At 43.2% G+C, this 11,938-nt stretch overlaps 1 protein-coding gene across 2 annotated transcripts in view; it reads right to left on the bottom strand.

The window, feature by feature from the left end:
* The window catches only part of Mcm6 (minichromosome maintenance complex component 6), a 38,142-nt gene extending 26,251 nt beyond the window's left edge, over positions 1-11,891 (bottom strand). Inside the window, exons 1-7 of one of the 2 annotated variants that reach the window (XM_008833658.3) lie at positions 11,612-11,891; positions 7,576-7,722; positions 5,595-5,705; positions 4,429-4,678; positions 1,433-1,598; positions 1,047-1,192; positions 515-665 (exon numbers count right to left, since the gene is read on the bottom strand). In XM_008833658.3, the coding sequence (XP_008831880.1) occupies positions 515-665; positions 1,047-1,192; positions 1,433-1,598; positions 4,429-4,678; positions 5,595-5,705; positions 7,576-7,722; positions 11,612-11,718 (1,078 nt within the window). In that variant the 5' untranslated portion in view covers positions 11,719-11,891. Of the gene's footprint in view, positions 1-514; positions 666-1,046; positions 1,193-1,432; positions 1,599-4,428; positions 4,679-5,594; positions 5,706-7,575; positions 7,723-11,295; positions 11,584-11,611 lie in introns of those variants that run through there. The other variant, XM_029563815.1, reaches the window with a different exon arrangement.
* Between the last annotated feature and the right edge of the window lie 47 nt (positions 11,892-11,938).

The following is an 11,938-nucleotide window of genomic DNA, read 5'->3' as shown; positions in this document are numbered from 1 at the left end:
TTCCAGGTGGGTGGGGCTATAGGGGGACCCTTTCTCAAAAAAAATAAAAAAAAAAAAAAAAAAAAAAAAAAAACCCCACAAAAAACCCCAAGAAAGTTAGCTGGGTGTGGTGGTGCACGCCTTTAGTCCCAGCACTTGGGAGGCAGAGGCAGGCAGAGCTCTGTGAGTTCAAGGCCAGCCTGATCTATAATGAAAGAGTGAGAAAAAGAGAAAGAGAGGGGAACCTAACTCTCTTCCCGCTGATTGTTCTTTGCCTCCTCACTGCTTTGCTCTTTGAAGACCTATCTACTGGGTAGACCCACGGTACAGAATCAAAGCTTCCAATTAGCCACTAGCACTAACTGCTAAGTCATCCGAGTACTGGAGTAAGCAGTTGCTCCAGTCCCAGTCTGCCTTTTGAGTGCTCAGCCTCTGCTGACATCTCAACTTGCACCTTGTCATGGAAGTCCCCAAGCCAACACCACCCAGTGAAATGCTACCAATTTCAAGTTTATGTCACAAATAGAACTCTTACCGTGTATGGTAGGGAAGAGGCTGGTACAGAGATTGTGATACAGGTTTTTGTCTTGACTCATTTCAAAGACTTTTTCCCACTCCTTTACTGTCATTTGGTTCTTAATGCTCTCAGCTGTCTGTTCCTCATCTCTGAGCTCTTTCCCTCCAAACTGAGGTGGAGAAAAGACAAAACAAAACAAAGATAATGTGAAAGAGAAGAAACCACTACAAACAAAACAGCTGGGGAGGTCAAGAGCATGATTTATTGCCTATAGTTAAAACTCCTAATAAAGATGAATAAGAGCTTTTCATTTGTACAGAGGGCAAAAACTAGTATATGGTTTGATAGCACTCTATGAGCTATAGCAGAATGTTTGTCACTGACATGAAGAAAAAAATGAGCCTTAGTGAAGGTGAAGGGCTTTACCAAGCTCTGCCGTCTTATTTAATATCACCATTAGGATTAGGGATGTAGCTCCCTATCTTCCTACCATGCACAAGGCCCTGTGTTTGTTCCCCAACACAACAAATAAATAAAAGTAAAGACTCACCCTTGGATTGGTTGGCGCAACACAACAGGCAAGAAAGACTAGTCTGTACGACAGGTCTCTGACCCCAAGTGCCCGGAGTCCTCGAATGCCTTCCGTCTCATATCCATCAACTCCACTGACTCTAGAGTTAGTCTCTGCACGTGCTCCTGGAAGAATAAAAGATGAGTTGTTCCAGAGCTCAAATAGTAAAGGTGCTGAGAATCAATATGCTTGACTAAGTCAAAGCTGAAACAGCACCTTCTGTAACAATATGATTTTTAAATTCTTCATACTTCCTTGCTCACTCTGCTTGGTAGCGTGAAGGATGACAAGAAAGATGTGAGAAGCCAGATATCCTGCGGCACAGGCGACGAAGAGTGGTTAAATTTGAGCCATGAATTACTGACCTGGTGTGCTAAGCTTGGAGACATCAGGCACAACAATTAGTGTCCCTGTGAAGTCACACTTGTCACCGGCTTGGGCTGACTCTACAGCTTCCGCTCTCAGGATGACTTCTAAACTTCGGGGGATACTTCCTCTAGGAAGCTCTGCTTGAGTCTCTTGAATACGAACCTACAACCAAGAATGTGAACAGAACCCTTAAATGCATGCAAGCAAAATCAAATTCTAAAATACCAACATATCCCAACCTGACCCCTTAGTCATTTTTATCCCCTTTGTTGTGTGTTTGAATGTGGATGCATGTGTGCACAAGAAGGGGGCCACAGGCCAACTTCAGGTGTCTTTCCTCAGGCACCATCCATATTATTTTTAAGACATGTTTCTCACTGCCCGTGGTGTTGCTAGTATGGTCAACCAACCTTAGGGATCTGCCTGTCTCTGCCTCTTCTGCCCAGAGATTATAAGTATACACCAACACACTAGGCTTTTCATACAGGTGCTAGGGATCAAACTTGAGTCCTTACGTTTACACAGCAAAAACACATCACAGACTAAACCATTTCCCCAGCCACTGCCCCATTGACTTACTGACATATGCTAAAGTTCACCTTAAAAATTTTGTGCCCCTGGGGTTGGAAGGTGGCTCAGCAGTTAGGAGCACTGACTGCTCTTGCAGAGGGCCTGAATTCGAATCCCAGCACCCACATGGTGGCTAACAATGGTCTGTAACTTCAGTTTCAGAGTATCTGTTGCCTTCTTCTGACCTTGGCAAGCATTCCACGACATGGGCGCCCTTACATACATGCAGGCAATACACTCATACACATAAATAACAATAATGAATAAAATATTAAAAAAAACAAAAAACTTGTGCCCCGGAAGCTGGAGAAATGGCTCAGTGGTTAAGAGCACTGTCTGCTCTTGCAAAGGTCCTGGGTTTAGCTAACAACCACCCATAACTCCAGTTCTAGGGGATCCAATGCTCTCTTCTGGCCTCTGTGGGCATTGTACATACACAGTACACTTACATACATGGAGGCAAAACACTTATACAGATTTAAAAAAAAGTACCCTAAAATTTCTTTTAGTCAAATAGTTTAATTGGTTGAGAGAATACATCCACAAAAATTTCATTTTTAGTTGGGTGTGGTAGCACAGGCCTGTAATCCTAGCCCTTGAGAGGTAGAGGCAAGAGGATCAGGAGCACAGTGTCCTCCTTAGTAACACAGTTCAAGGCCAGTCTGGGCTACACAAGAACCTGCCTCAAATCAAACTCTAAGTCAAATTCCCCAAAAATGATACCCTGTACCTAAAAAGAGTCCCTATTCTCAAAATGACCATATAAACATTTGATCTGTGTTGCATTTTCAAACTTTCAAATTTTGTGTATATTGTGTTTTGCTTACATGTATGTAAGCGCACCATGTGCATGCAATGTTCTGAGGCCAGAAGAGAACACTGGATCCCTTGAAATTGAAGTTATAGATGGTTCTTAGTTCAGCACTGGGAACTGAACCCAGGTCCTCTGCAAGAGAAGCCAGTGCTCTAAACAGTTGAGCAATCTCTCCAACCCCTCCTTAAACTTTTCAAAGGAATTGTTTAACAAACTTTCATACCCTCTACCTTAACCCACTATTAACATTACTCACATAACAAATGCATTAAAAAAAAATTCTTACTTACATTTACTTTGTGTGTGTGCAGATCAAAGGACAACTTTTAAGAATTGGTTCTCTCAGCCGGGCATGGCGGCGCACATCTTTAATCCCAGCACGTGGGAGGTAGAGGCAGGAGGATCTTTGTAAGTTTGAGGCCAGCCTGGTCTACATAGTGAGTTCCTGGCCAGCTGGAGCTACCGGGAGACCCTATCTCGAAAAAGACCCCCCCCCCGCCCAGAATTGGTTCTCTCCTTTCACCATGTGGGTCCCAGGGATTGGACTGAACTCAGGCAGGCACCTTTAGCTGCTGAACCATCTTGCCAACCCAACAAATGCTTTCTTTATTATAATATTTGAAAGTTGTGAACATCAAGAAACCTGACATTTAACTATTTTAACATTTATCTCTAAAAATAAAGGCAATTCAACTATATTTAAGGGTACTATCAGTGAGTGTTTCCTTTCTGTGGTTTGAATGAGAAATGTCCCCCATAGGCTCAGGTATATGAATACCTGGTTCCTAGTTGGTGGCACTGCTTGGGGAGGTTATGAGGAGAGGCAGCCTTGCTAGAGGAAACATATCACTAAGGGTAGACTTTAAAGGTTTACAGTCTCACTCCGTTTCCAGTTCACTGTTTCCTGCATGAGCATGGAAATGTAACCAACCAGCTTCCTGATGCTATGCCTCCCCCCAAATTAAGAACTTTTCTCTGGAACTGTGAGCCAAAATAGCTTCTTTCCCCTCAGCAAACACTTTTGGTCATGACGTTTTATCACAGCAACATAAAAGTACCCAATACACTGCCTAAGAGCAAAGCAGTGTGGACATTTCCAGGGACACTTTCTCTTTTGAGATGGGGTCTCATGCAGCCCAGCCTCAGCCTGGCCTCAAACCATATAGCCAAGGATTGACATTTAATTTCTGATCCTCCTGAGTATTGGGATTACAGGTGTGCACCAACACAACCAGTTTATGGGGTGATAGGGATAAACACCTTTGTGCAGGTACTCTATAAACTGAGCCACATTCCCAGCCTGAGGAACACTTCTGTCTCAGAGAACATCCTACTATATTCCTGTTAATCATGTCACCAGCTCTACTGAAATAGCCATTTTCCCCACCCCCAAAACAGAGCACTTTCAGGAATAAAGACATGAAGATAAGGCATAAAATAACATTGGAAGGGGAAAAAACTTCAAATTAATTTTTACAAAGTGAGTTTGATACCTCATTTAGGTATTCTAAGGGCCAAAAAATGAATTTTTAGCAGTGAACCTCACCTAATTTATACAGTGCGTGTATTTTCTATGTATATGAAAGTGATCTAAATGGAAGTAAATACCTTTTGAAAATCAACAAATCTCGATTTATTCGTGTCCAGCAGGAACCTCCTCCTGTTGGCGCACACTGGATTTCGGCAGATGTTTGGCTGTGTGTATTTGAACTGCTGTTCTACATCTCTGATCACTGTCTGACAGTCTAGGCATAGGAAAGTTCCACTCACAAGTTCAGGGTGAACTGGGTGAGTGCGTACCACCTGCCCACTGATGCGGGTGAGCAGCCCAATCCTGGACGAGGTGAGCTCTCGAATCCTGTTTAAATATAAGTGTCACATTAATAGTATCCATTCCCATGTTTTTTCCTTCTTCAGTGCTAGGGGTTGAACTTAGGGCCTCTTCTGGGATTAAAGGTGTGTGCCACCCACTCCAGGCCTGATTCATGAAATTCCTACAGAGCTGTTTTCATTTTTCACACTCCTGCCATCAATCTTCTGCTCTACCTCCACTGCCAAAAGGGGATCTAAAATGACAACATTGAGCATCTGCTTCACACCATACTACCAATCCCATCTCCAATGAAAAACAGGTTTCTCTCAAACTAAACTTTCTGGGTAATAGATATGACTTTTCAAAATGTTAATCTTAGCCGGGAGGAAGGACAATTCCAAGTTTGAGGCCAGCCTAAGCTACACAGTTAAGACTCAGCCTTTAAATAGCCCTCAACCTCCCCACCATCAATTTTTAAGTGTTCTTACTATTCTTGTCACTACCAAGCAAAACAAATTTCATAGCAACGAATCTACCTTTTACATGATTTAGGTAGAAAATCTAAGTCAAAAGGCATTATAGATGAGAAAATTGAGACCTGGGGTTGGAGAGATGGCTCAGCAGTTAAGAGCACTAGCTGCCCTTGCAGAAGACCTGGGTTCAAATCCCAGGACCCACATGGCACAGCCATCTATAACTCCAGTTCCAGGGGAATTCAATGTTCTCTTCTGACCTCCAAGGGCATTGCATGACATGGGTGCACTGTTACAGCATGCAGGAAATATACTCATACACATAAAATATATAAAAAAAGAAAAGAAAATTGAGACCTAGCAGAGTGGTTTGTATGATACCATATAGCCAGCTACTGGCAGATCTGGGAAACCTGTTTTCTGAATGCTTATAAGTAGTACCAGTACTATTGAAAGATCTTTTTTCTTCAAAGAGGTTCCTTTCTTACTTATGTCTAGTGGGTAGGTCTTGAAATGCAACATAAAAATCCTTGGCAAAAGGGATCTCTTTTCGGTCTTTGACAAAGGTCTTCAAGGCTCGACACAGATAAGGGTAGACTCTGAAAAACAAACAAAAATGACTAGTGTGACACTTCACTCCTACCAAGACTGTCTTTTTTTTTTTTTTTCTTCTTTTTCTTTTCTTCATACTTCCAACAGTGAGAATTCTATCTGGCCACAATCAAAGCTTTAAAACTTAACTGTGAAGATACTTCTATTACCTGGTTTGGGTTTAGGAGCCTCTTTTAGTCATCCACTATCTCACCACAAATAGAAACACCAAAGACCAAGTGCTGTAAGTATGGAGAACCCTGATTCATTTAGCACTCATTCTGGATTGTTTACAGTTTAGTAAAGCAGACCTCCCATATGGTAGGTTAAGTATTAGTATACATTTTCCTTTCCTTACTTTCAAAAACTCTGCTGTTCATCTCTCCAACTACATATAAATTTTATTTTTCTGTTTTTTGGAGACAGGGTCTTACTATTCTCCAAGCTCTGGCTGGCTTGGAACTTGCTATGAAAATCAGGTCAGCCTTGAACTCACAGATTCATTTGCCTCTGCCCCCTAAGTGCTGGGATTAAATAAAGGTGGGCATCACCACACCCAGCTTTTTTGGGGGGGTAAGGCAGGGCCCCTCATTGATTGGGTAGTCTGTAAGCCCCTAAAATCAATCTGTCTCTACTTTTGGGCATTGCAATACCTAGCTTCTTTTATGTGGGTGTTGGGTGTCTTAACTCTGGTCTTCACATTTGTGCAGCAAGCACTTTAACTAATAAGTCATCTCCCTGGCTACCATCCAACTGTTTTTGAAGGTAAACTATGACTAGAAATTTCAAAGAGCCTCCATCTCTCAATCTATCAGGAAAATAGGACCATGTCTTCTGATCCCTGAGTCTTCATTTCTCTTATTTAACTGTTCACAACATCAGTATTTATACAGATAATCTTATTTTTTAGTTCAAATGTGATAAAATATTTGTAAACAAAGTTGTTTCTTATCATATATAATTAAAAACAAAATGAGCTGAAGTTAATTTTAACCCTAAAATATCCAAGCTATTGAAATGCTTTTAAGGAATTTCATATGGAAAAATATAGTACTAAGTAAAATAGGGTAGGATGCCTTATTTACAGTATGATTCCCCAAAATTATATACACACAGAAGACATTAAAATGTAGGGACTGGAGAGATGGCAGTGGTTAAGAGCACCGGCTGCTCTTGCTAAGGACCTGGGTTCAATTCCCAGCACCCACATGGTAGCTAACAACCACCTGCAACTCCAGTTCAAGGGGAATCAGACATCCTCTTCTGACTTTTGCATGTACTGCAGGACATAGGTGCACTTATATACATGCAGGGATGCACTCATACACGTACAACATGGCTTAGTGGGTAGGAGTGCTTTCTACCAAACCTGAAGATCTGCATTTGATCCCTAGGACCCACATGGTAGAAAGCAAGAATTGACTCCTGCAAGTTGTTCAGACTTCCCCAAGTGCACTGTGGCATTCCCCACCAACCCCCAAATGTAAAAAGATAAAAGACACACATTACTTTCATAATTAGAAAAATTCAGACCCTGGCTCAAAAAGAAATATCCTGGATGAAAAACCAGGACTTACCAGACACTTTCTCCAAGTATATATTACAGGAGTGAGATGGAATAGGTTAAACAAGGGAGAAAGCAACAGAACTAAATGTTTGCATTTGACAGGACCTCCCCCAAACCAACCTCCCCCAAACCCCAAGCCAAACCAAACCAACTCAGCTTCACAAAGGCCTACATCAAGGTTAGAACAGTACTAAAGGGCCTCTCCTTAGAAGGAAGTAACTGTGACAGTTGCCCGTCTACCTTACAGGGAATACATCCAGGGCTAGGAAAGTGGCTTTCCAGGCTCAAAGCAAAGATGAATACACCCTTACCTATAGAACTCCTCTTGAACTGTGGTAGAAAGTTGTTGGTTAAATTGTTCCAGGTCTACAAAACTCACAACCAGTGTGTTTCTCTCGGGACGAATTAGCTCTTCTGCCAACTGCAAGTACTTAATTTCTCCATCACTGCCCTGGAACCTGCACATGAACATAATAATTTAAGCAGTAAAAATAAGAATCTGGATACGCAATAATCCAGTATATTGCTTAATGAGTGTCAGCTTTAGTGTCAGATAGGCCCATGTTCAGTATTTCCATGAGGTGTGTGTGGGGGGCAAGTTACTAACCTCCTCAAACCTTTTGTTTAAAAAGTAGATTAGGACATCACCTAAATGAGGGAGTACCTTTAAAGTGATTTGTAAAATGCCTGGAATATTGGGAAAATTGAGTCTTTGGAGTCTAATCTCAATTTCTTACATCCATCCATCCACCTATCTGTCTCATGGTATGTGTGTGTGTTTGTGTGTGTGTAATGCAGGAGTGCATGTACTAGTACTTATGTGTGGAGGTCAGAGGACAACTTGTACAAGTCAGTTCTCTCATTCCATCATGTAGGTCCTGGAGATCTAACTAGGGCTGTCAGGCTTGGCAGCAAGAACCCACTGAGCCATCCCATCAGCCCTGATCTCAACCTCCTAATTTAACATTTTCTTTCTTTTTTGTCTTTTTTGAGACAGGGTCTCCTTGTAGCTGTCCTGGAACTCATTATGTAGACCAGGCTGGCCTCGAACTCACAAAGATCCGCCAGCCTCTGCCTCCCAAGTGCTGGGATTAAAGGCGTGCGCCACCATGCCTGGCTTAATTTAACACTTTCTAATCAACACCTTGTGATTTGTAAAATGCCTGGAATATTGGGAAAATTGAGTCTTTGGAGTCTAATCTCAATTTCTTACATCCATCCATCCACCTATCTGTCTCATGGTATGTGTGTGTGTTTGTGTGTGTGTAATGCAGGAGTGCATGTACTAGTACTTATGTGTGGAGGTCAGAGGACAACTTGTACAAGTCAGTTCTCTCATTCCATCATGTAGGTCCTGGAGATCTAACTAGGGCTGTCAGGCTTGGCAGCAAGAACCCACTGAGCCATCCCATCAGCCCTGATCTCAACCTCCTAATTTAACATTTTCTTTCTTTTTTGTCTTTTTTGAGACAGGGTCTCCTTGTAGCTGTCCTGGAACTCATTATGTAGACCAGGCTGGCCTCGAACTCACAAAGATCCGCCAGCCTCTGCCTCCCAAGTGCTGGGATTAAAGGCGTGCGCCACCATGCCTGGCTTAATTTAACACTTTCTAATCAACACCTAGAAGAAATAATGAAGTCAGAGTAAAAATAAGAAAATGAGTTCTTGCCAAAGTGATTGCCTAGCATACACAAGGCCTTGGGATTGATCTCTAGCACCATAAAAAATTTTTTTAAAGCAGAAAACAGAGACAGAAATGAGGTTTCACTGCCAAAAGCCTTGGGATTGATCTCTAGCACCATAAAAAAAATTTTTTTAAAAGCAGAAAACAGAGACAGAAATGAGGTTTCACTGCCAAAGACCTCAAGAAAATGGAAACACACAAATAAAAGTAAAGGTTATATTTGGCAAAACCAATTTCCCTTTCAAATACAGCATGTTCAGATTCTTATTTATTGAACAGCATCTATATACAAAGCATTACACCTGATACCTAAAGCTTCTGGAAATACAGTGTTGTTCCCACTCTGGGGTTGGCATTCATAGAAAATAAGACACACTAAATAGAGGGAAAAAAAGTTCCTAGTGATAAGTTCAAGAAATATAAGCCCATTATGCCCACAAAATATCCAGAAAAGACTCAAACATATAAAAGGTGGTATTGGAATTCTTTCTTGAAGGTCATTAAAAGTTAAATTTAAGAAAAACAGGTGGCTGAGCATAATAAGTCAATCCTACAATCCTTGCTACTGGGGAGGCTAAAGGAGGAGAACTGCAAGTTCAAGAATACGCAGGGGAACCTTGTCTCAAAATAAAAAGTCAGAAAAGGCCTGGCGTGGTGGTGCACGCCTGTAGTCCTAGCACTTGGGAGGCAGAGGCAGGCAGATCTCTCTGAGTTCAAGGCCAGCCTGTTCTACACAGTGAGTTCTAGGACAGTTGGGGCTACAGGGAGACCCTGCTTCAAAAAAACCAAAAAAAAAAAAAAAATGTCAGAAAAGGACTGGGGATGTAGCTCAGTGGTAGAATGCTCATCCAACATGTGTCCAGAACCAGCACATTAAACAAACACAGTAAAATCATCTGTGGTAATTGATGCTGGTTTTGGAAAATGAAAATTTGAACTTTATTCTGTAAGTAAACTAAAGTCTGTTCTAAAAAAAGATGCTGACTTTTAAATTTTTTTGGTAGCCCCAGCTAGTCTGGAACTATGTAGACCAGGCTGACCTTGAATTCAGAGATCTAACTGCCTCTGCCTCCCATGGAAGTGTTGGGATTAAAGGTGGGCATTACCAGGCCCAGCAGATGTTGACTTTTAAAAACAAAGTACAAGACTGTCTTGTCTATATCACCAGCATGTTTCTCCCAAATAAAGGGACCTTAATTACCTGCTGAAACTAAACTTTGCAAAAGACCTTTGTGACGAGTTGTATGCTAAAGGGCAGAGTAGCTGACAGGTAAAGACATCTGGAAAATGGCAGGCCTCCTCTCCTGGAAGCATACAATGGGGCTGCAGCTTGTTGCCTGAAAGGTTTATAGGCTTTCATCAAGACAAGTCTTTAGTTGGGTTGTGAAGGATGAATAGCTACACTGCCAAGATAAATACTCCCAAAAGTGGAGAATAAAAATTAAATTATAGCTTTAGGTACAGCAGAATTTCATAAGATAGCATAATTTAAGTAGTCAAAAGATGAATGGATAAACAAAATACAGTCAGTATATACACACAATGCATTTTTACTAGCCTTAAAAAGATAACTCTACACTGGGCTTGGCGGCCAACGCCTTTATCCCAGCACTCGGGAGGCAGAGGCAGGAAGATCTCTGTGAGTTCAAGGCCAGCCTGGTCTACACAGAGACCCTGTCTCAAAAAGAAAAAGAAAAAAAAAAAAATTCTGACTACAATGTGCTGAGCACTTAGCAAAATAAGCACAAAAGGCAAGTACTTATATGAGGTGCCTGTAAGCATCAAATTCAGTGTCAGAAGCTAAAGGCACACTTCTTTGATGGATAGTTTGTGTGGAAGGGTGAAGAGAGTGTTGAACATTAACGATGGTGCCCGCTGTTCTTGAAGACACCTCTTTTTAACTGTACATGCAGGGGTGGAGCTAAAACAGTATGTTTTTGTTACACAGTAAACATAATTTAAAAAAAAACAAAAAAATTGTATGAGACATGTCAAGGTGTTTGCATTCTATCTAGAGGCAATAGAGTGCATGTTTAAAGAGAGCACTGCTATGAACCTGATGGGTGGGTGTACCCAAGGACGTGAAGCTATGAGGACAGAACCCTAAAGGGGGAATAGGAGGGTAGAGGGAGACACCCAGAACGCTAGGTGTTTCACTGGCCCGAGCAGATACCAACCCATAAGTTCCTGCCAGAACTCTCCCAAACACAGGCTGCCGGTACCTGCACCCTAGACCTCCTACAGGCCCCGCCCAACAGGTCGCTCATCCTCTCCGAGGCCCAGGTTCCACATTACGGAGGCTCTCCGAACCCTGGCCCCACCGGCCTTGACGTGAGCTCTAAAATACCAGCGCAGGGCTGTGTTCCATCCACTGCATCGCGTAAACCCGGCACCGGGAAGCACGGCCGTCACTCCAGCACTCGGGAGACAGAGGCAGGGGGATCCGAAGTTCAAGGTCATCTTTGGCTAGATACCGAGTTCGAACACAGCCCGGGCTACAAAAGACCGTCTCAGAAAAGCCGCGAGAAAGGCGCAAAGCATGGCGCTGGGCAGCACGCCAGTGGAGAATGTACTCAAGGTGGCTTTGGATTCTCGTCCGGCCAGGCCTGGTACCCCGAGCTCGCGCAACCCCAGGTTCCTCCCGGCCCGCTGCCGTCACTCACTCTTCCAGGAAGTCTAGGAACAGCTTCTGGCACTTCTCGGCCACCTCATCCCGCACCTCCGAGTGCTGGCTTCCGGCGCCGGGCTCCGCGGCCGCCGCAAGGTCCATGGCCGCCGCCGAGGGGATGTGCGGCTAAGGAGAGGCTGCTGCTGAGGAAATGTCCCGCAGAGGGAAGCCCGCAGCTGAGAAAACACGGAGCAGAGAAGCCGCTCCACCGCGAGTTCCACGCGTGGCCTCCCTCCGCACTGCCGCTTCGCGCGCGCCACCGCCCAGCACCACCCCTCGGCCCAGCCAATCATGACGCAAGATTTGGGGGATTTCGCGCCAA

The sequence above is a fragment of the Nannospalax galili genome, unplaced genomic scaffold (assembly GCF_000622305.1).
Source record: "Nannospalax galili isolate Female #2095 unplaced genomic scaffold, S.galili_v1.0 scaffold135, whole genome shotgun sequence".
Classification (NCBI taxonomy): Eukaryota; Metazoa; Chordata; class Mammalia; order Rodentia; family Spalacidae; genus Nannospalax; species Nannospalax galili.
Note: the sequence above shows the minus strand (reverse complement) of the source record. Positions and strands in the feature narration are given on the sequence as shown.